The sequence below is a fragment of the Cyprinodon variegatus genome, unplaced genomic scaffold (genome assembly GCF_000732505.1).
Source record: "Cyprinodon variegatus isolate N-32 unplaced genomic scaffold, C_variegatus-1.0 Scaffold59, whole genome shotgun sequence".
Taxonomy (NCBI): Eukaryota; Metazoa; Chordata; class Actinopteri; order Cyprinodontiformes; family Cyprinodontidae; genus Cyprinodon; species Cyprinodon variegatus.
Window position 1 is genome coordinate 417,474 of NW_015150512.1, and position 23,373 is coordinate 440,846.

The 23,373-nt window shown below is 37.8% G+C and overlaps 1 protein-coding gene across 1 annotated transcript in view; it reads left to right on the forward strand.

Annotated features, from left to right (window-relative positions):
• The window catches only part of LOC107082726 (proton-coupled amino acid transporter 1-like), a 54,676-nt gene that overhangs the window by 3,656 nt on the left and 27,647 nt on the right, over positions 1-23,373 (forward strand). Inside the window, exons 2-11 of the mRNA XM_015371535.1 lie at positions 16-153; positions 4,150-4,264; positions 4,352-4,442; positions 7,236-7,324; positions 8,367-8,456; positions 9,481-9,565; positions 11,494-11,721; positions 15,248-15,346; positions 17,743-17,909; positions 20,019-20,188. Coding sequence (XP_015227021.1) covers positions 117-153; positions 4,150-4,264; positions 4,352-4,442; positions 7,236-7,324; positions 8,367-8,456; positions 9,481-9,565; positions 11,494-11,721; positions 15,248-15,346; positions 17,743-17,909; positions 20,019-20,188 — 1,171 coding nt within the window. The 5' untranslated portion in view covers positions 16-116. The remainder of the gene's footprint in view (positions 1-15; positions 154-4,149; positions 4,265-4,351; positions 4,443-7,235; positions 7,325-8,366; positions 8,457-9,480; positions 9,566-11,493; positions 11,722-15,247; positions 15,347-17,742; positions 17,910-20,018; positions 20,189-23,373) is intronic.

The following is a 23,373-nucleotide window of genomic DNA, read 5'->3' on the forward strand; positions in this document are numbered from 1 at the left end:
CTTATGTTTTCACAGTTGGAATCCATCAGTGCTGAGCCGTCTGTCTTCGCTGCACTAGGATCCGTGAGGCTGGGAAAAACAACAGCCAGCCACCCGCAAGCTCCACCCGACCCACCATGATGGCATCCAGTGATGTAGACAGCAGAGCTGATGGTAGGAAACACTCTGTAAAAAAAAAAAATGTAGTCCCTATCATTAGAAGGGGAAGGTAAAAGATTCCCGTTTGTTGTCCTGATGTAAGACAGAGTGAACTTGGAACATGGTCGCAGACGGATTAGGTGTAATCCCCTGAATCATCAAAGCAGCTTTCATTTCATCTTAGAGATGTGTCTGACGGCCTTCGGTGCGTCTAAAGTGATAGGAGGTCACCGTGGTTTACTTATTACATTTTTGCAGTTGGGTGTGTATAAATCAGAACATCATTAATAAGAGATTTCCTTTCAGAAACTAAGCACATATAGTGGAAGTCCTATTTATAGATTCTCTACAGTGTTTTAAGTCAGGCACATTTGCTGGCCAATCAGGGACAATATTAATATAAATCAGGCATTGGTACTTGCAGAAAAATGAAATCAGTATCTGGATAAGTGTGTTTTCAGAAAGGAGCATGAAATATTCTCAAAAATGCTGCTAGAAGGCTATGCTGACTTTGGACGGCAGGTGACATGGTGACCCACATTTGGTGCCTCTTCACTGCAGGATCTGGAACCTTGATTTCAAAATTAAATGTGAAATTTAACTGAATCTCTGAAGAAGACTTTAGGTCACTGAACAATCTTCTATTTGGCTTTTTTTCCTCCTGCATCCTGATAAGAAATTTCTGATGTTGTTTCTTGTTTAAGAGTTGCTTGAAACCAGGGAAGTGACAAGTGGAGCATGTTCTAGAAACCTTTAAGGTGGCTCCTAAAACACACTCTTAAACGCAGAGCCTTTCTGAACACTCAGGTTCTTTAGCAATGACCTTTCATTGCTCGCCGTTCTTATGCAGGGTGTCGGCGAGTGTCTGCTGAACTACAGGTCATTCATTAGCCCTGCCCATGATTATGTCGGTCATGTTATTAAAACAAGCGAGATGAAGGTAGGTTTCAGAAGAAACAAGAACAGGTCAAACTCTATGTCCATAATGGGAGAAGAAGTAGATGCGGGAGAGGAGCCTTAATTCCTTGACAGTTATCTGGAACAACCAATCGTCCTGGAGGTAGAACATTAACGCTGTCTGCAAGAAGAACAGAGCCGACTGTACTTCAGAGTTTGTAGCTTGATGCAGCAGATCTTCTATAGGTCATCATCTGCGGGGGTAGCAGAATGAGAGAAAATGACTTAAAGAAGCTTAAGAAGTCAGTTTTGGGATCTCCTTTAGAGATGATTTTCCATGTAATGTTCTCCATTAGATTAAGGAAGTTCTTCATTATATGAAGAACATTAAATAAAATCCCAAGCATCCTCTTCATCAAAGTGTTAAACAACAAGGTATCTTCAGTCAGAGGCTGCTCTGGCCTTGCTCAAAGACAGACCACTACAGGAGAGACATTAGCATCCATTAGCATTTCCAACAATTTGTTGAGGAAAAGCCCTTTGATATGAGACACAACATCAATTTAATTTCTCTTTGGGATTAATTAAGCATTTTTTTCTGCGCACTGTGTGAGTAATCCCATCCTCTATATCTTTATTTATGTCTGAAATGTATCTATTAGAGAGCCTCCTGAGGTCTATCATGGTATAGAGTTCAGCAGAATCAATGTTAGCCACAATAATAAAAAAAAATAACAGCAATAATAAAGTATTGTAGGCTTCCATGTTTATTAAGAGTCAATATTGTATGACCTTTGTAGACTAAATGACTCAGTAATCAATCAACAGTAATTGGGAGGTTAGCATTGAGAGTATTGATGTTAATAAGACAGTATATTTATTGTACTTTAAATTTTGTTTATGATCCTAAAGTGTTAAAATGCAGCTTTTGATTTTCCTACAATTTTTTCTTATTTTCATTTGTAATGTTCTTCTTTTATCTCTCTAATTGCAAACTGCTGACAATACTCGCGTCAGAAGCATAAGGACCAGCATCACTGCCTTAATAAACAGCTTTCTGACAGGTTTTAAAAATACACTTTGGTGATTTCTTTCTTTTTTTCTTCAGTATGAGAAACCGTTAATGAACTTTGCTGATTTCCAGCCGTCTGAATGCCGCAGCAACGATCCGTTGGTGCTGTTATTGACCGCATGTGTAGCAGGCTGTCACTACAGAGTTTCTTGCCTTTGTTTCTTTTGTAGGACGATCAAGAAAAGCACGTTCTGTTCTAGTTTATTAGAGTCAACTGACCACCAGAAAGACTGGTATCTCTGCATTAAAGCAGCGTCTGTTTACTGTTCAAGTCAGTTAATCTAGCACACCCAGTATCACAGATGCAGACAACTTCTTCCAGTAGTTGTTTGGTGTTGTATGAGAATGACCTATTTCCAATAAATGGCTTTGTTACAGGACTCCTGTGGTGTAAAGTGTGGTTCGTGGTGATGTAAACCTGCTCCTGCAGGAAACCGAAACTAGAAGCAGCGGATTTTAGCATGAGACGACAGTTTAAAAAAATAGCAGACGTTTGTCAGGTGTTTAGCTGCTACCCATTATGGACATCAATGTTTGATTGCATAAATGCAAGTAAAACTGGTTAAATATTAAGCTAAAAGAATCACGTGGTCAAAATGCTACTTGCTAAGCACCAATTTACCAACTGTCCTTTGAGCCTAAATGTATATTTTTAGCACTGCACTTCAAAAGAATATCTAAAATGAATGTAGATTTTTTACATTTAACTTTTTGTAATTAGAAATCACTGAAATCGGTTGGTGTATGTTATTATTTAATGATAGGGGAGAAAAAAAATGACTAATAGAGTAATTAAAAACCAAAACTACTGATGGGAAACTTTTCTTTTCAAACTCATACATGGGATGTTAAAACTGCCGCCGTCATCGACAGAAAAGCAATGAAAATGATTCCAGATTGAAGCAGCTTAAACGTTCAGAAAACATTTAAAAACCTGCAGTGAAAAAAGTGTTTTAATTTTGAACAGCAAATTTGTGTGTTGTATTAAATTTGTTAAAATCTCTGTTTGCTTTGAGTTAAAGTTGATGTTTTAGCTGGGCAAGCAGATATTTCTTGCTACATATCAGACTTTTTTTTGTCTGATTTCTACTCATCCTTGCTACAGATCTGTGTATCTGTTCACTGATTAATTATTGCATTCAGCAGTCTTACTTTGGGATATATATTTAACTTAAATTTAGAGACAAACCTCTACTAAATTTATTCTTCAGCTGAAATTTTAAACTGGAACTGATGCAATGATCAATATTTGGAATCAACAATTTACTACAAATTAAACAGCTGTATAATTTTTGTTGACATAAGATAGCTGCAGGAAAAAATAAATATTGTTGAGTTTTAATTAGTTCAGTGTTAATTTTTTTTAAAGCATTTAGATGAAAAAAAAAGTTATTTGCATTCTCTGATTTTTGTTTTTAGATGGAAAAACCAAAGAAACGAACCATTACAATGTTCTACACTGGCTTTTGTTTATCTTTTTCAGTTTTCTCCGTACTGAAAACATTTCTACTCTATTCTCACATTGAATTAGCTTTCATGGTGAATAGTTGTGTCTGGTTACTAACATGAAATCCACCAATTGATCCTTTTTCCATGTCAACCCATAAATATTCATGTTTTTAATGTCGCTGTTTTTTTGCATGGATCAGTTATTTCAGTTACTTGTTTTATCACCTATTAATGCCTGATTTCTCCCCTTTTTTTGCTGCCATCAGAACAAAGGGCAGTCAAACGTGGAGTAACGCTGCTAACCTTTTTGGTCTTGATGTTTTATCATTATTTTTGCTGAGCTTTTAAACAGACCTTTTTGTTCCCCTGCTGCACTCAGCACAAACTGAGTGGTTTATATGTTACAGGAAGTTCTCTCATAAGGACATCAAATTAAGGTATAACTGTTCCCAAACGTGCAAACATTGAAGAATGTGATTATTTTCTGCAGCTCTTAATTGCCTTAGCCTGGCAGGAAGGAAACTGTTTTTTAACAGCAGTTCAAGATGGCATGTGAAAAGACATTTCATTCCATTTTTTTCCCCATGTGGCAGGTTCTCTCTTCTCTGACCAAAACCCCTCAGAATTGGATGCCCTGTGTCCGTCTCCTCCTGGTCCATCAAGACCTCAGCGGAACTATGAGCGGATTGGAGGAAGAGCCGGAACCTCGTGAGTAAAATTGAATAGAACAAAACATTTTTAAACTTTTTTGGGTAACGGCTTAATGAAATTTGTTTAATTCCCCCAATTTTGCAGTTTCTGTCAGACTCTGATCCATCTTCTGAAAGGGAACATTGGTACCGGTCTGCTGGGGCTGCCTCTGGCTGTGAAGAATGCAGGCCTGGTGGTAAGCAAAAAATAGACTTTATTATCTAATAGTTAGTGGTAAGAGCAGAGGTCTGGCTTTTGAAAATTAGATTCTGCTTACATTCCTCTCTCTGTAGGATACAAACAGAAAAGGACAGTTGTACTTTGCTGACTATAATAAAACAGACATGAGTGGCAGTAAAGTGACAGATTGTGGTCTAAGCTTTAAAAACTGCTGTTTACGCAACAAGTGGAGAGAAATCTTCTGAAATGTATTTGTAAAAAATACAGTTATTTCCTACATGACTAGACTGATAATCAGGAAAGATCTTCTGTTCTCCCCATCAGACTGAACCAATGACTAGTTCATATTTGCCAACCAATAAAATAATAGTTTGATCAATAAACTTTATTGATACTGTAGAAAAGCAAACAGCTCTATTTTTGTAACTGTTAAAATATCACAATTGTAGAGAAACTTTACTCAGTGATTATATCTAAAATGAACTCTTTGTTGAGTTATTGCTAAAGACGCCCACCAAGGCTACAGCAGTGTTGCACAAGTTCAGCTCTCACAATCATACATCAGACAGTTGATCATCTAATGCCAAATTTCTCCACCTTATAAACATTTGTATATTTCTGTACATATTGATTTTTTTCCTCTACATTAGCCACAAGCACATAGATGTTTCACTCCAGGGTTTCATTGTTTTAGGCTCCTTGACAATCTGCTTGTCCAGGGTTCATTATAGGATGACTTTGCTGTTGTTTGGAAACATCCTAGTTCTACCAGCCTGCATGAATCTACATGCAAGCTGCAGCTTTGTCTTCACTTTGGTGTGGCTGCAAACCAGAGCTACTGCTCACTGAAACATGAGAGGCTCAATGTTGCTTATGAAATCCAACATCATGTATTGCATGAAAAAACATCACTAAAACAGGTAAAAATAGCTGTCGTGAAGCGCTCTGAAATAATAAACTCCAGAAACCATGGCAAGAGTTCAACACAAGATGACTGTTCTGACTAATTGATCCCTTTTCCCCCTCGACTCATGAGGAAAACCTCCTCGCTGTCTGGCTACTGTTAGTTAAAAAACCTTAAGTATGTTTGCCAATCAGCTTCGAGCAGCCAGCTTCACGACCCTCCCCTGCTCCATAGACCTTCTAACCCCCAGATTCCACATACTCCATCAGCGCTCCGCCCTGCTCACGTACATCGTGTGGAGTACCTGTCTGTCATGTTAATCAATGAGAGCTCTTCCACATCCACCGCTACTCCTCCTCACGTCACCGTCTACGTGTGTCTTCTCTCTCCGTCACCGTCAAAATACGGAGCCAAGCTATTTTTTGCTCCGGTCCGGATATGTCAAGATCCACAATCGCACTACACAGGAAAAAGAACGTAGAGAAGATCCGGTTTGTCAAATTTAAATATTTTAGCGATTAATTGATATCTACAAATTATAGCATAATTCTTATAAATTCCCCAAAACTAAGAAAGTTTAATTAAATAATTGAATGGAAACTATTGGTACTTCAACATACCAGGAGGCAGATTTCTCATCTCGATCAAAGTATTTATTTTATACCGATTGGCTTAAAAGTGTAATCAAATCCAGTGAAAAGAAATTTCTTATCACAGGAATGGATGAAGAGAGGCTGAGTTTGGAAGTAGAGAACAAACATAGTTCATATAAACCTTAGGATGATCTTAGTTATCCCTGTCACAAAAATCCACAACAAAAAGAAAATATTTGGGCAGAAACTGAACATATGCTGGCTGGATGCTGATGGGGATTTTTTTTAATATGTCATATTAAATTAAGCATTAATTTCCGCATGTTTTGCTCCTATGAATTTAATAATAATATAGCACATGCTCTTCTCAAACTCAGAGGAAGTCGGAGCAGAGCAAGATGGGAGGAACAGCGGAGGCTGTAGGCTTTGCTTTGCGCAGTGTGGTCCTCTTTATATGTATATATATATATAATTTTTTTTTTTTTTTGTGCTAACGCTTAAACTCTGTTTAGGGTTGGTAAACTCAGCTATTTTATTCTATTCCATTTAGTAAAGTTTGATTTTCTTTTAACCACAAAAGCTTTGTGGTTCAAAGTTCTAAGAGCTACTTTTATAAGACTTTGAATAGTAAGCATTGCAAGCTCTGTTTTAATTTGCTGCAATCTGAGATGTTCAAGCTGTGAACGTTCAGGATGACCATCTTTACTGACATGTTTAAAGTAAGACTAAAGTTTTGACCGTCATATACCGGTATATTATATAGTGCAGCTCTTTTACATTAATAGATTTATTTCCCTCTGAGATTATTAAAGTATGTCTGATTCTGATTCTGATCTGGCCATACGTGTTCAGTCATGTAGAACACTGTGAGTTTCTTTAATCACGAGTCTTTGTAGGTGTGCTAAGCATACTATCACATAATAAGCCACACCTATGGTTCTCATGTTCTGGCTCTGGTAAATAAAGAGACAGAACGAGGCAGAACTGAACCCTCCTATGTTGTTTACCTTTCTTTCTCTGTGTGATCAGAAAATGAGCTTCTGAACTAGTTTGATGTTAACCTTTGCTTAACGTTTGCAAGTTTATTTCCTTTTGTGTTTACATTTTATGTCTGATAGCACTGTTGCCTTTTAGCAAGAATGTCCCTGGCTTAAATCCCAGCCTTGCTCTTATTTTCAGCATAGAGTTAACATACTCTACCTATGTTGGTTCTCCCCAGGTACTCCAGCTTCCTCCCATAGTCCAAAAGAATAACTGTTTGTTTTGGTCCTAAAAATGCCATATAATAACAAATTGATTTGATCTTTTTTAGCTTGGACCCATCAGTCTCCTGGTCATGGGAGTCATTGCGGTCCACTGCATGAAGCTCCTGGTCAAATGTTCCCACCACCTCAGTGACAAGTAAGTAAAAATGATGTCTCAGCCTGTTGTTAAATGGCAGATACTAAGTAAGGATGGTTTCATACGAGAGGTGACATTAAATGTTTACTTAGGTCAGGTTTTGCACAGGAGGGTGTAGGCCAGACACCATTTGTTTGAGGTTTTTTCATTAACTCTTAGGGTTGCTGTTTGCTTAAATTTTATTTGCTAATTTAATCCTTTCTGGTCACAGTAGATGAAACCTTAAGTTAGATTTCCTGCGTTTAAAGTCAGTCCTTCCTTCCAGCAGGATTTTATTCCCCTCTGTTTGTTGTTTCCTGTTGTCTGGCTCGTTGGGTGCTCTACCAACACAGGCGCACTTCATACTCTCAGACAGATAAGTCTCTATTTCCTGCTCAGTTATCAGAGGACCTTTAGCAGCTTGTCATGTGTTCTATCATACTTTCGCCAGCCCTGCCAGGCAAATCCCAAACATCATTTAAACGCTGAATGTAATCAGCTCCACCAATCAGGAGCTGCAAGCGAGCAGCTGGTGTTTTTGACATTACCCACAGCCGAACGATCAACATCACTGACACAAACTCTCTTTTGTCACATGAAATGCGTGCAAGCTGCAGCCCCCGCACCACCTGTCCCTCCCTTGGCAGAGCTCACACAAAGATCACCTGTAGCCCCGCCCACTTAGGTAAAGAGGATTAATCAGATCAGAAGCATGAATGAAGAGTGTCTTTTAAAAGTCAGTCAGGAAACACATCGGTGTCAGTGTGAGGATTGCACAACACTGTGTTCATGAAAAATGGACTCTGCTCTTTTCTTTAATGTAGAGTCATCACTTCCTCTAATAAAAAGCACCACATATCGGCTCAAAACTGTGTGTCTTTGTATGAGTGGTCATCTACTTGCATATGGGCTGAAACTGATGAACACCCTTCATCCAGGGAGTTTTAAAACCCTGCTGTACCATTGGGTGTATTTGATGTTGATGATCCCAGGCTTTTCCACTATAGAGCAGGTTTTCTGTAAGTTCCACATTTGGTTTTTACATTCTTTGCTGTTTTTCTAGGATGAATCGGCCGTCTATGAGCTACGGAGAAGTGATGCAGTACGGGATGGAGAACGTGTCATGGCTGAGGAGGCATTCACAATGGGGAAGGTGAGAGGAAAGTCAGGCCTCTTTTAATCACTTGAATCTTCACTCACATCCCAAAATATCCCAGGCTAGGGATTGGCTGGAAAAACAAAATTAAATAGAATTTCTCAACAGTAAATTCTCACATGAGATATAGTTAAGTCTCCACAAAATAACGCCCGTTATTATTAGAAAAACAACAAAAATTGGATTTTTTTTTTTTTTTCAAAATAGAAAGTTAACTTACGGTAATAAAATGTCTACAATAATAAAAAAAAAATGTGCAAAGAAGTACATTGTATGAATGAAAACATTTAATTGAGGATACTACTTTATTATTCAGGTAAAATGTTCTTGTCTAACTTCTCTCCTCTTAAATATTTATGCTTGACCTAATTACACATGCAGAAATTTAGTTTTGAACACATTGCTGCAAAATATCTAGACTTTAAGCATCAGTAAAACAAACAAAAAAATAGATCTGGTTCGATCATCGGCTGGTATCAGATTCTCATATAATGATAAACCTCTATAGATTATATTATATTGGTTTTATTTCATTATATTACTAATATAATCTATAATAAAACGTACAATAAAATCTTTGATTGTTATTAAAAACAGAGAAGCTGCAACTATTCCTTATATGAGTATAACATTAGTTATAATAGCTATATGTGCTAAATGTTATCTGCACTATTTGTTTCATATTAAAATCGATTTCTTGTAGTTTTAATGTGCTTTTTGTAGAAAATATTTTAGCTTGTAACCAGCTGGTATGAGTTGGTTAGTTTTCTGCTCCAGCAGTGAGCCTGTTTTTTCTATGCAGTGAGTGAATATATTTATGTTTTATGCAAATTAAGGAGTGAGAAGAAAGTGTGGAATATTCCTTTTGGCCAGCTTGTCAGGAATCTGGTATAGTTATAGTCTGGTATAGTAATAATCTGGTAAAGTTGCCGTCAGTTAATTTCTCTGAACCTTTAAAGGTAACATCTGTTTTTTTCCTTTTCCCTCTGGCTCTGTTTGCTCCTCTCTCTCTGTGTCTCAGGTGGACGGTGAACTTGTTCCTTATCATCACCCAGATGGGTTTCTGCTGCGTCTATTTCGTCTTCCTCAGTGACAATGTCAAGCAGGTCCTGATCACACACACACTCCTTATAACACACCCTGTTTTTCCTCTGCCTCCTGCCGATACCAGTTGAAAATGTTTGGGGATCATCTTTGCTCTGTCAGCCTGACGTTTCAGGTCACCCTGTCCTCTGAAATATAACCATCGTATTTCTGCAAATCAGACTAAATCTGTGTAAATGATTGGATTATAAATAGCAGACACGCAGAGCTGGATCTGTATCCTTAGATTCCCAAAGGTCACACCTTTAGTTAGAATGGAAGTTTTAAAAAGATATGTATACAGATACTCCCATTCAAAGGTTATAGAGATATGCTAGAAGGTCAATAGCAGCAGCAGGTTTGCCTTTGCAGCAGTGTTAGGTGGAAAAAACCCCAAAACCTTTTGGTGGACATCCATTTCAGGTTATAGTGTTTTGATCATTTGGATTCCCAACATCCTTACACTCCCTTGCATTCATATTTTTACAATATTTATCCTTTAGTTGAATCGTGTTCACTGGAAATGTGAAATGTTTCAGCCAAGATATTTAGATTGTATCCTTATATATAAGGAGTTAATTAATTCCTACAGTAAACCAAATACAGAAATTCCAAAACAATATAGTAAAATTGTTAAAAAAATTATCTTCTTCTCACTGAGGCGTGTGATGAAATGTGCTCGCCCATGAGGTCACTGCAATGGCATCAGTTCACCTTTAAACCTCTGAACTCTTCACCAATGATTGATTCCTTGTTTGTTTGTCTGGAATTCTTAAAACACTTTAAAGATCAATTATTTCTCATTTTGTTTGCATCTCGCAAGAAAAATCTATAAAAACTGGTGGAAAATGCTTTACTATGATAATCATGTGCTTTCTTGAAGAAATCACACTCATGTAGTGCATCTTCCCACCACTAGGTGGTAGTATTTACTTTTTAATTGTCCTCTTTCTCTGAGCTTCTCTCTCTTCTAAAAAGACTTGAGTCAACTCAAAAATTGGGTTGCTTTCGGCAAGTATAGCCGCAAGATGATTTATACAAAGCCGACCTAATTGTCATAGCGTGTGTTGTCCAAAATATTCAATGCATCTATTTGTTTTTTTCTCTTTTTTTGGGACTGAGATCTTTCAAGGGGTCAGATTCTGTAATCTTTAAAAGTATTCTTGATCAATAGCTCAGGTTTTCGTTTGAACTCTGGTTTTCTTCCACTCTTTATCTGTCCTCCTTAGAGAGGTCAGAGGTGATAACTAGAAAAAAGTGTCAAGACTAAGCAAACTATCTAGGAAAAAAAAGTGTCTTCAGGTCATGTCAGGAAAAAAAATCTCAAAATCTGCTGCATGGCCGGTTTATTTACGACCTAAAATCCTGCTTTCTGTTTGTCATTATTTACTAATTTTTGCATCATTTTGAGAATTTGATTGGTGATGGGATGGAGGAGTTTTCCATTATTCATTGGCAAAACACTGGTTTATCACATGAGTGAGGAAGGCTTTTAACAATTAAGTAATTGGTCAAAACAAAATAAAAACAAATATTAAAGAAAGCAAAAAAATAATCTGAAAGTAACCAACCATTGGAGTGAAGGTAACTGATAAAAGCTGCAGGACAATTAAGAATATTCAGAAAACCTGCAAGTCTGTTAATCCAGGCCAGGCTTTGGGTTCAACCTAGAAGAAAATGACGGAGGGTTACACATCGCTGCATACTGTGCATTAAAAGAAAGAACAGTTTCAAAAAGACACAAAAATCTGGATTGAAATAACCAGTACAGATTATTCTACATCATGTTTCACCTCAATGAAAATAATAATTATAATAATAAAACCATAGAAATCTTCAGGCGTTATAGCTCTCTATAGCTAAATGAGTTCATTATACACCTAAAGTTCCTTTATTTTCAACACAGTTAACCTTTCATCTCGCATTTGAATTGTTTTATTTTTCTCCTAAGGTGGTGGAAGCAGCAAACGCCACCACATTCATCTGCCCGGTGAACCACACCAACCAGACGGACGTCCTGGTTCCCAGTTTTGACTCTCGTATCTACATGCTAATCTTCCTGCCCTTCGTCATCCTCCTGGTTTTCACTCCCGACCTGAAGTACTTGGCTCCGCTCTCTCTCATCGCAAACCTGGTCATGACCGCCAGTCTGATTCTGATCTACATCTATTCTCTCATGGTAATCAGCTAATATTTTTTTCCTGATTTATTTAGTCATCAACCTCACTCTCTGGGTTGTGTTTACACATGTGGAAGACAAACTCATCAATCTCAGTTTGAAACAGCATGTGGCAGAAAATGCTCCCACTGACTCATGTGTGCATGTGGCGCCTCTGTGAGGGCACACTGTCAGGAGAGGCCTGGATTTGCATATCCTGGCCTCGTTTTGGGTCTGGATGACATGATTTCCCTCTAGCCAGAAAGATCAGCAGAGGTTCTGCTGAAAGCCAAATCCATTAAGGATTCTCACAGGATCCAGATGTCCTCCACCCATCTGGTGCAGAAAAGACTTGATTGGGTCTGTCTAGAAAAACAACCAGTAACAAAAGTGAAAACAATTTTTTGAAGCTCATTAGGAAAAACAAACCAAAGTCATATATGTTAATATATTTAAATGAAAGTCGTGGTAAAAACATACATTTTCCAGCAGGAGCCTCACGGACGTCTAATCTACACTAGTAAAGCAGTTTTCCTTTAAAATCAGTAAATGTGAGTTTTTTTTAATTAATAAGCATTCCATACAGAATTATTTTTAATTCAATTATTTATATAGTACCAATTCACAATCTAAAGGCATTTTACAGGGACAGACAGTGAGATTGGTTGAATTCATATATATCAGGGATGTCAATAGTAAAATAGAGTAAATAGTAAAATGGAGTAAAAAGAAAGAAATCTGTTGTATTCTCTCTCATGGTTCTTAAATATCTGCATTTTCCCCTGTGTCCATTCAACTGAAAAATATGAATAAATGAAATAAAGTACAAAAATCTATGGCACACAGACAGAACAATACTTCCTTCGAAGAAAAATAAAGTCTTGTACAAAGAAATGTAAAAATATTGTGATAAATCACGGCAGCGGACCCAGAATTCAGCCAGAGGTTTTTAAAAAAAGGAATTTATTAAACAAAAAGCAGAGCAATACCAAAAAGGACTGAAGAATCAAAAGGACTACAGGTGTCAGCAAAGACTGATTGAAGCCAAAATAAAAGGAGCCTGGATGGAAGGAGAGTGGAGCTGATCCTGCAGGTGAAAGCGAGGGGCAGGTGGGATCCGCACGCCAGACACAGAATACCGGGAGGTGAAAAGACGGCACAGGGCAGAGGTCTGCGCCTGTAAGTAGTGCTCCGTCTCGATCAGAGTCTTGTGCGGATCCCACCTGCCCCTCGCTCAGCAGCGTGTCCGTCTCTATCACCTGCAGGACCAGCTCCGCCCCCTCCTGAGCGCAGTTAGTAAACTCCGCCTCCTTAGACAAGCCGAGCTTGGATTGTTAAAGGGGGAAAAGCAAAAACCAAAACAATCCAAACATGCAAAGCGTAACAAAAAAAAATTAATAAAAGAAAAACATGTTTTCCCCTGGGAATGTAGTGTTGGTGCATGCAGCACAACCGCAGCAACACTATATTCCCCACAATGCAACGGTAGCCCGCAAAGTCACAGTGGCCTGTGGGCCAGTTCTAATGGTAATTAAATATCATCCAAGGGGCCATGGATAAACAATTTGCTGGCTGGATGACTTTGACATATGTGATATATATATATATACAGATTTCATTTTTAAATGTGTGGACAGGGACATTATTGATGCATCTATCAGCACCCCTAAATGTTGGCTGGAGGTTCACGTCACCAACTGGAAAAGTTTCATTAGCTGTCCAGATTCTTTCTCTATATCTGTGGTTTTATTCTCTCTTTGCGTTGAGATCAGCAGCATTCTGAATTAAACTTTATTAGCAAAGTAGGTCACAGGATCAGACAATGTCATAGTGGAAACAGAAAGGCAGATAAAACATGTAGCAAGTAATAGATTTTCTACAAGTTTAAGTGGAAATAGGTCTGTTTAACATGACCTCATTCTGAAGTGAATCATGAGTTTAAAGTTTTATGACCTTCTTATCTCGGATCTCATTAACTCAATTGTTTTCTAGCTTATTTATAGGCAGGAAATATTCCCACAAGATGAGGAGGATATTTTGGATCGTCATTAAATAATGGATTCAGATTAACCCTATTCAGAGATTTACTATATTCTGTCATTCACTATGTGAAAATGTTTTGATGTCTTAGAGGAATGCTGACCTTAAACTTTGTGTTTACTCCTACCCACTTTGCTTTTAATACCACGGTCATCTGCTTTAAACTTGGAGGGTTTATAGCCTGTAGTTTGCCTGGTTCCTCAGAGACCCCATCCAATCTGCACCTCACATCCAAACCAACACTAAAATGTCCCTCCTTGAGAAAGCTTTCATTGTCACATGTGGAGCAAATTTCTTCACGTTACTGCTGAGCATTAATATCTGCTTTCCAAACGGTGAGATATATCCAGATCAATGAGAATGTCATCATGTTTAGCGGTGCAGGGGAACGGAGATCTTTTTCACTTGGCTTATTGGTGCTGATGTAAAAATGTTCTCTGTATGAAAATATGACTCCTCTTTCAGTCTATAGGGGAAAAGAAAGATCAATATTCCTGTGATTGCTTTTGAATTAATATTTCAGGGTGAACTTTTCTCAATAGAAGTTTGCATCCAAGCACCATAAACCCCCACTGTGCTCCATCTCTCCTTGTTGTGGCTTCTCAGCTGATTGGATTTGGAGTTTTTTTGTTTTGTTTGTTTTTTATGACAACAGGACAACCGGTGAAGAGAAAAGTTTTTTCATACGCCTTTAGAGTATTCCACCATCTTGCTTCTGCACTTTGCAGATATACAGTACTCAATGTTCCCAGGGGAATGGCCTTGCCGTAAGAACAAAGCATTTTCTTGCATCAAAAACCTGACAAACATCTAGGAGTATGATACAGGATATGGACCATAAGCTGGATCTGCAACACTAAAGTAGAGGAAAACATATCAATCTGAAAAAAAGCAGTTATAGATTTTTTTTTTTTCCTCAGTTTTGACCTTGTAGTTTGTGCTTTTATCATTACACTGAGGAACCTGCCCCAGTTTGACATTTTAAGATCAAATTTATCATGTGAGGACTTAGACTACATGTAGATCAAAGCTGCTGTTTAACAAGAACATCCTTTGAATACGAGATTGTCCTTCAGCGAGAGAAAGGAAACACGTTAATAGCTAGCATTATCCCTCATTTTCCCAGATGTTTTTTTTTTCTTGTTTACCAAGTAATAGCAGTTCAGCATATTATCCTGCCTATTTCGCTGCAGCTGTCGGAGCCCAGTGATTGTGTTGAATAATTTCTGCAAGCAAAGGTAATTTGCAGGCCTCAGGCAGCAAATGAGTTCAGCGGGCAGAAGGTGGGATGTCCTCTTTGAACAAGGTCTCAGCGTAATATGACAGCCGTTAATCTGTGGAGAGGACCCCTTGGCTGGCGATTTGATTTGGGTAGATGTGAAGCAGTTGTCTGGTATTTGGCCTTAATGAGTCTCCCATTAGCATTCAGAAAGCCTTTGAATGATGAAATCAAACATGTTTAAAACATGCCATTAATCTGCTGGGATTCTGTTTTACATCCTCACAGAACATCACGTACCCCATTGATCTACCAAAGGTTGGCCGATGGAAGGACTATCCTCTGTTTTTTGGGACGGCCATCTTTGCCTTTGAAGGGATCGGAGTGGTAAGTGAAACAGCGGCGATAAACAAGCCAAAAAACAGTAAAAAGAAACACTTCAGCAAACTCTTTTATTGTTAAGCTGGCAGTGAATATAAATGATTTATCTTCTAATATTTAATCTCAATGTCAACTTATTCTTAACTTAATAAAAAATCATGAAGCACCAAAGCACAGCAAATTAAGATAAAAATAATTTGTCTGAAAACAAATGCAAGTCTTTTCTTATTTAAAGTAATTAGGATATCAAGCTCTTTTTAATCCAGAAGTGAAAGGCTCTTATCAGGATGTGTAGATTATTCCACTGATCCAGATAAGATCACCTGCGCTGATCCAACCGTAGCAGCTGGTTGTTTTAACCTTACTGTGTTTGTGGATGTGCAGATTTTTATAATGCAAACCACTGAATCACACCTGCTATTCATGCTTTATTATAAATCTGGAAAGCTGGAGCAGATACTTCCGTTTTGAAATCAAAGCGAACATCAGGAAAACAACAGGAATGAAATGTAGAGTTTTTTGTATTCAAACTGATGAGAAATGGACCAAGCCGGCAAAAATAAGGATATCTGACAATGGAATAAAACTGAACATCTCTATGCAGCAAGTAAACATCGAATGATGCAAGTTAGCATGTTAAATACGATTGCTAAGGTCTGAACTATGATGGTAAGATAACATGATCAGCAGTAGTTGGGTTATCCTGGTCTGCAGTGATGTGGTTCGATCCAACAGATGGCGCTAGCTTCAGTTGTTTTAACAAGTCAATGCTTGTTCAAAGCAAAGTGTGCATTACATTTTGATTAGTGTAGGGCCACACAGCAGGCCATCCGAGTGTCTACACTGGTCATAATCTTCCACCTGATTGGTGAATGAAAACTTAAGCACGCTGTGGTTTTTTGCTGACCTCCGGATCCAATTTCAACTCTTCCTGCTACCGTACTTGTTTTTTTTTCTCTCTCTTTTTTTTCCTTCTGCATCACAGTGACCAACCTTCACAGGGCTGGAAATGTTTAATGCTTTCTGCATTTTGCTCTGACTGTAATTTGAATACATTCACAAAATGTGATTAGTTTTCCCTCTAAATTAATGCACAATGTCCCAGTTAGATGTTTGGAGACTTTCTGCACAGAGGCTCTATTTGCTTGTTAGAGCAATTTATGCAAAGTGCCTTTTTGGGAGCTTTTGGAACTAGACTGATGCACAACTGGGAATTGCACAGATTTTGCTGATGGGAAACTGGTTTTAACAGGTTAGGGAATTTAATTTGGGAAGGGTTATGATTGCATTTCCAAACTCTGTGGTTTTCCTTTGTATGGGAAGAGACATTAATTTAACCATTGGGGAAAAAAACGAGCGGACAAATTTCACGGTTTTTAAAGATCAGGGCCTAAGAAAGCTGTGCAAAAACAAATGTGTGCAAACCTTAATGAACTTTTTTTTTTTTTTTACTTCTTTTCCCTGTTAGTCTCTTCTTTGTTTAAAATCCAGTGACTGGAATCGGACATGCTTTAATCCAGCTGAGATTAGATCTAAATAATTTTAGAACCTTAAGGCCAGATCATTATTTCCTGATATGAGAAACTGAGAACTGGAAGCTGTTGGCATAATTTTTTTAATGATAGCTGTAAGTAGCCCATTTTGTCTGTGAACCTTTGCCAGATTCTTCTTCCAAATCCGTGTTTTATTCAATTTAAGTAGATAAAATTTACTTCTTCTTCTATTTCTTTTTTAGAGGAAGAAGCAGCAGGTCCAAATGTTGTCTCTTTTCCTTTTAAGGACAGCTGATTGCAGGTTTCTTTGGCCAAACCTTCCTCTGCTTTATACATTGAAAAAACTGGAATCTAAATGAGTCATTTTGTTATTAAAATAAGAGCATTTTTTTCTTGTATTGAGGAGGTAAATGAGACACTTTTCCAATGAAACAAGACATTGTACATTTAAAATAAGAAAAAAACTATTGAATCCTCTTATTTCAAGTGCATACTATCTATTTATCTTATTTTAAGAGTAAAAATACCCATTTGCAAATCATCTCATTCACCTTCTCAAATTATGGGGAAATACACTTAATTTAAGAAATTTAAACTTATTTCTAGATGGTTTTTGCATTGCATGACACCAGCACAGAAGGCTGGGATGAATTTAACGCTTCTGAACATATTGATGCAGAGCAGGGGAGCCATGGGCATTTGGGTAAATGTCAGCGCAAATTAGGCCTTTCTGTAATGTCTAGATGCCCAAATAAAGAGATCACAGCTTTTGAACAAGAGAGGGTTTGATGGAGTTTCTCACTGTTAGCTTTAATGTTGACTTTAAAGAAAACCCTGAAATGTTTGAGCTTAAGGCCTGATAAAAAGCTTTTAATGTTCCAGTTTCTTTGTGTCTTTGTGCTCCGGAAGGTCCTTCCACTGGAAAATAAAATGCAAAAGCCGCAGAGATTCACCGAGGTTCTGTATCTGGGCATGGGCATCGTCACGTTCCTCTACATCAGCCTCGGCACCATCGGCTACATGTGCTTTGGAGAGCACATAGGTGGAAGCATCACTTTAAATCTGCCAAACTGCTGGTAAGACGACAACAACTGGAGAATATGCTGCTGTTTTTTCTTTTATCAGCAATAACAGACCTTATCCATAATTTAAACAGGCTGAGATGGAGAAAGAATCTAATATAAGAAATCATTGCTTCGTTTTAAGAGGAAACACTAGGATAAAAATATGAAACCTTGTTGTTCAGGACAGTAAGCTGCTGCCAAGAAGATTTCCTATCTTATTGTAATAATTTGATTTATATTTAGATTTACTGCCTACTTATTAAACCAGGGAGAATGGCTCAGCCATGTGGCGGTCAGACACGACAAAGCCTAGACTGAGATGCCCTCAGAGGCCTCAGCTGGGAGAGGTTTGTGAGCTGATGTTACCTGAGATTAGCATCAATATATGAGAAATAAAAAAACCTCCTTTAAAAACGTTCGTAAATGCATTCTTGTGGCTCTATAAAAGTTTTTTTTTCCATCAGTAAAGTTAAAAACCAAATTAAAGTAGGCCTCTCTACTCTGCTTTGGAATTAATTGGATGTATAACATATTGTCCAGGCTTGAGTAAGTTTGGGAAGATTTTATATTTCCAGACGTGCTGATTGAATAATCCCTAAAATGCTTTAAAATGTGTTCAAATGTCTGCCGTCCATCCGTCTGTCCATCCTTGCTGTTGCCGTCTATGGACTCCAGAGTTTTAAGTTGAAAACCTGTCCGCTTTTAGAACTAACTTCTGTTAACGGATTGCATAGTTTGATGTTTATACATAAAAAATTTGAATATTATTAATGTGAGCGTGGAAACTGAAAGAGAAATCCACTGTCCTTCCACGCCAACCTGTACTGTTGGTTTATGGACTCAAGGTTTTCTTCACCAGCTGTAGTAAGCAGGAGTGAGAAGAGTGTACCGTAACTTTCGGACTATAAGCCGCGACTTTTTCCCCATTTTTCGACCTTGCAGCTTATATAACAATGCAGCTTATCTATGGACACTAGGGTAATACCTAAATCTATGGATTTTACCATCCATCATGTTGACGTCACATTTGCTTCAACACACAAGTACGGTAGACGCACGCGGGAATGCGGAGGTCCTCCGTAAGCAGACTTCTACCGCGAGTGGTGCGAGACAGAACGACAGCGAGAAAGACGGACGTTGCGAGCGCAAGAGAGTTTGTGTTAAACATCAAAAACCTGCGGCTTATAGTCCGATACGGCTTGTATATGTACAAATCATGCAATTTAGCTTCTGCGGCTTATATTCAGGTGCGGCTAATAGTCCGAAAATTACGGTAAAAATGGAAAGAAATTAGTTTTTCATCTAGTATAAATGTTGAAACTCATCTCTGAGTCTAACTTAAGACATGTTAGACTCAAGGGAGAGATTTCAAAGCAGCAATGCTCGGATTTGAGGAACTTTGTTACTTTGGGGATGCTGGCCATTTTCAACTCTGAGAACTCCCATTTTTGTCTTTAAATATAAATAAAACACAAACTGAGAGCTCCATGCTATGTCGGATGACCTGTTGTATTCTAGATTCAGATGCATTTAAAATCCCTCCTTTATGCTAGAGGAGTTAATTATCCTGAGAGCATTGAAGCTTTTTTTTTTTTTTATATATACAATGAACTTTTTTCAGTTTTAACGTTTTCTTTTTCCACAGCTTTGCACTCAGAGTTAATGAAAAATCCTTGGTAAATATGAATAAAGTTGGCGGGATAATTGGCATTTCACAAAAAGAGATGTAATTTTCATCTTTTTTTTTATTTTTTTCATTTTGGCCATCAGTCCGATTCCCTCTGCTGGAAGAGTGCCCACAGTAATGGCAGTGGAACGGTAGACTCTAACTGGATTTGTTTCCTCATTACTTGCTGCTATCATCACAGCTGCAGGAGAGTGACGGCCATTGAAGGGCCTTTTGTGACCGGAATGATGTTGTGTTTTAGCCAAATAGATTGGCTGTTCAATGAGGTTGAAAACTCAAAGACTTTAATTAGCAGCATCTGTCTGAAACAGTCAACAGAGACCTAGTGATCTTTGATGTTGCTGTTTTTTTTTTCTTTTATTACACATTGTAGAGTCCTCACAAAAATACAGGATTTGTGTTGAGTTTATCACCTCTGTTCCATCTGCTTACAGGAAGTACCAGGCTGTAAAACTCCTGTACTGTTTCGGCATCTTCATCACTTTTGCCCTGCAGTTCTACGTTCCTGCAGAAATCCTGATACCGTCGGTTTTGGCCCGTGTGACGGAGAGATGGCAAAGGACTGTTGATCTGTTGCTTCGTGCACTTCTGGTCATCATCACATGTAAGTAGAATATATTCTCTATGTATTTACTTGTAGAACTTTCCAGCATTTTTACTGAATCTCTTCCATTTTCTTTGATTTGCTTTTCATCGTATAAAAGATGCCATAGGATGTTTATGACCAGCATTATTACCACTATGAATATACTGAAAGTGTATTCACCTTACAATCATGTTGTTTTTTCACTTGATATACGGTATATTGCTAAGTTTTTATGCTCAAACCTTTTCAGTGACTCCTGTAGAATGCTGCTGCATTTTATTCATTATGCAACATTCAGTCGCATCTTTTTCCCTTTTTGTTCCTTTTTGAAGCAGTTTTCTGCATTTCCATATTTTGTTTATGTATGTAGTTCATTTGAGCAGAACTAAAGCAAAAACAAAAAGCATGATGATTGGCTCTTTGAAGGAATCCAACCCTGCACACAAACTTGATTTTCTGTGATGAACACTTCAAAGTTTTCAAGTCTTGAAGCTTTAAAAACTACTTTCAACAACCCCTCCTTTATTGTAGTTGAAATACTTTAAAGAAATAAGGAACAGATGTGTTCTCAGAAGGTTGTTTGTTTGATTGTAATGTAAAAGCTGTCTTTCATCCCTCTTTAAGGACAGTATTTAGCTGATTAACTGGTTTAGCCAAGTGGACGAAGCAAAAGGCATCCTTTTAAAAGTATCGAGCGACTTCAGAAGGCACTTTAAGACTAATTACTTCCAGGTTTTCCCACAAGTCCAAAGCACTAGAAGAATCCTGCTGGTATTTTCACCTTAACTCCAGAGATCAGGAGCATTGATTAGAGTTAAAAACAAAAGATTTATTAGGAGGACAATTACAACGGCACCTAAAATGTGCAGCAGTGATTTGCTGTAAACATAATTTAATCAGTTGAGCTGTAAACATTCTAACGCTAACAATAATCTCAGATAATTATGTTTTAAAAATATGTTGCTGACATCCTTTGATAAATCAGCTGAAATAAATTAAAGTCATAGAATGCAAAAACGAGTTTAAATTGTCATAGATGATTAACGATAGTTCAGTGGGTGAAATGGACGTACAGAGAAGTTCAAACCCCATCAGCTCCTCCTTTCTCTGCAAATCTCACAATTCTAAACTCCCACCATAAGACGGGCGAATTCAAATGAAGCCCTGAATTTATGTCAATTCTGGGATGTTGCCTTATGTGGTTGAGGCCTGTACTTTTGTCACGCCCTGAAATTGACATACAGACCAGACCACTGGTTCACTGGCCCAAGAACATGAATAGAAGTAGATGTGAGACACCAGTTTAGCTGTTTAGCCTAAAGTTTGGTTTATTTCTATAAGAATTTGTATTTGTCCATCTTCTATTTATCAGATTAATTGAAATATAAAGTCTGGAATGTAAATGTTTAGGGCCTGTTAAAATACATTTCACTACAAATACTAATGTTTAAATTATTATTCAGATGGTGCCTTCAGGTCCTAAAATTATCCGTTGTGTCTGCTGCTCCTTCTCATTGCTTTGCTCCACTTGTGTATTTTGGATTTTTTTTTTCTTATTTACTGCTTTGTGGCTCAGCTCAGCTCTGCTAGCGGCTCCAACACATTCAGGTACGCTCTGCTGTCTGATGACGGCTGACGTTCTTCTTCTGACTCGGCTTCGTCTCTCCCAGATACTGACTGAAATATATCTGTGGAAACATCCCATTCTTTACCACTCTGTTTTATTTAAAAGGAGACTTGAACCTTAACAATTGCTCATCTCAGCTGCATAACATTTATTATAACAATACTTGAATTTATGATAAAGAAATAATTTCTCAAAAACTTTTGCGCATATTTCTCATTCTTGGTATATTATGTTGTATATTTTCAAGCAGAAATGTATTGTTAAATTCGTCACCACCTCTTTACCCTCTATGTAAAACTTTATTAACCCCTCCTGGTGCTTTTACCACAGTGATGCAATCTGCAGGTTATTTATTTGAGCTAGAAACACAAATATTACTCACATTAGTCAGCAGTGCAACCTGAAGAACAAGGAACCTGTTCCTATTGAACGCTTTATTTTAAATGTAATTAATGCAGCCGTAAAGATGTAGTATGTAGGAAGCCTAACAATTGTGTTTTATTAACTAGATGTTTTTTATTCTTTTTGTTTAAATGAAGCATCATATTTCCAGGAGGATTCATAAAAAGAGTATAAAATGCAAACAAACTTTAGTTGTTGTTGTGGGAAAAAAGTATTCAACTATTCACCCTAGTTAAATAAACGGAGATCGATGGATTTCACTCAGTCGGCACATTTATTCATATCTTTGCAAAGAGAGAACAGTTCATCATACAGCCCTTATGGCACAGCATTCTGCTCTGTTCTGATCTGGGCAGCGTTCATTCCCCCTTACTTACAACAATGGAAAGTAGTCAGAGTCAAAACAAATTACAGACACTTTGGTTAAACAGTAACATGTTATGAATAAACCTTGAGAAAGATTCTGGTTTGTAATGGGAAGAAGCTATGTCTGGTCTACAAACACCATCCTGCAGGGAACTGTGTGGCCTTCAAGGGGAAACAGACTGAGTGAAAACTTTTATAGTGAGTAAATGGGATAAATTAATATATAATGGAAGAAAAATAAAAATTTTCAGACAACAGTTGTCAAAAGAAAAACAGGAATAGTGATGGTATGAATCACGCTCAGGTGTGACTGGGATCGTGTTAACTGAACGGACAAAGATTTCATTTTACTGTGAGCTTGTCTGGAACCTGCTCAAATAAATAAATCTGTTAGAATGGGATTCTGTGAAAGCTTCAAAAGTTGTCCAGCCCCCTGTTGTCAATGCCCGTCCATAGAACCTGACAGAGGAACACTTGGTTCTCAGTTTAAATCCAGAAATGTCCTCCTCTTATCTCATTCTGAGCTCATTTATGTCAAAGCAGAAGTGGAAAAACCATCTTCTGGTTGTACCAGTAGGATTTCATTTAAGAAATGATGGCCTCTGCTTGCTCCAGGCTAAAGTGGAAGAGCAGGGTCATTCATCTCTTTAGAGCCACACAGGTCATCATTCATAATGCTACACAGAGGCATTAGTACAAATGACATAAATATCTCCCACATCTGTGAAGGCACCATTATGTTTGAATAAAATCAGGGTTTTTGGAGATCAGTGAAGTAAACCACTTTGATCATTCTCATCCAGCCAGA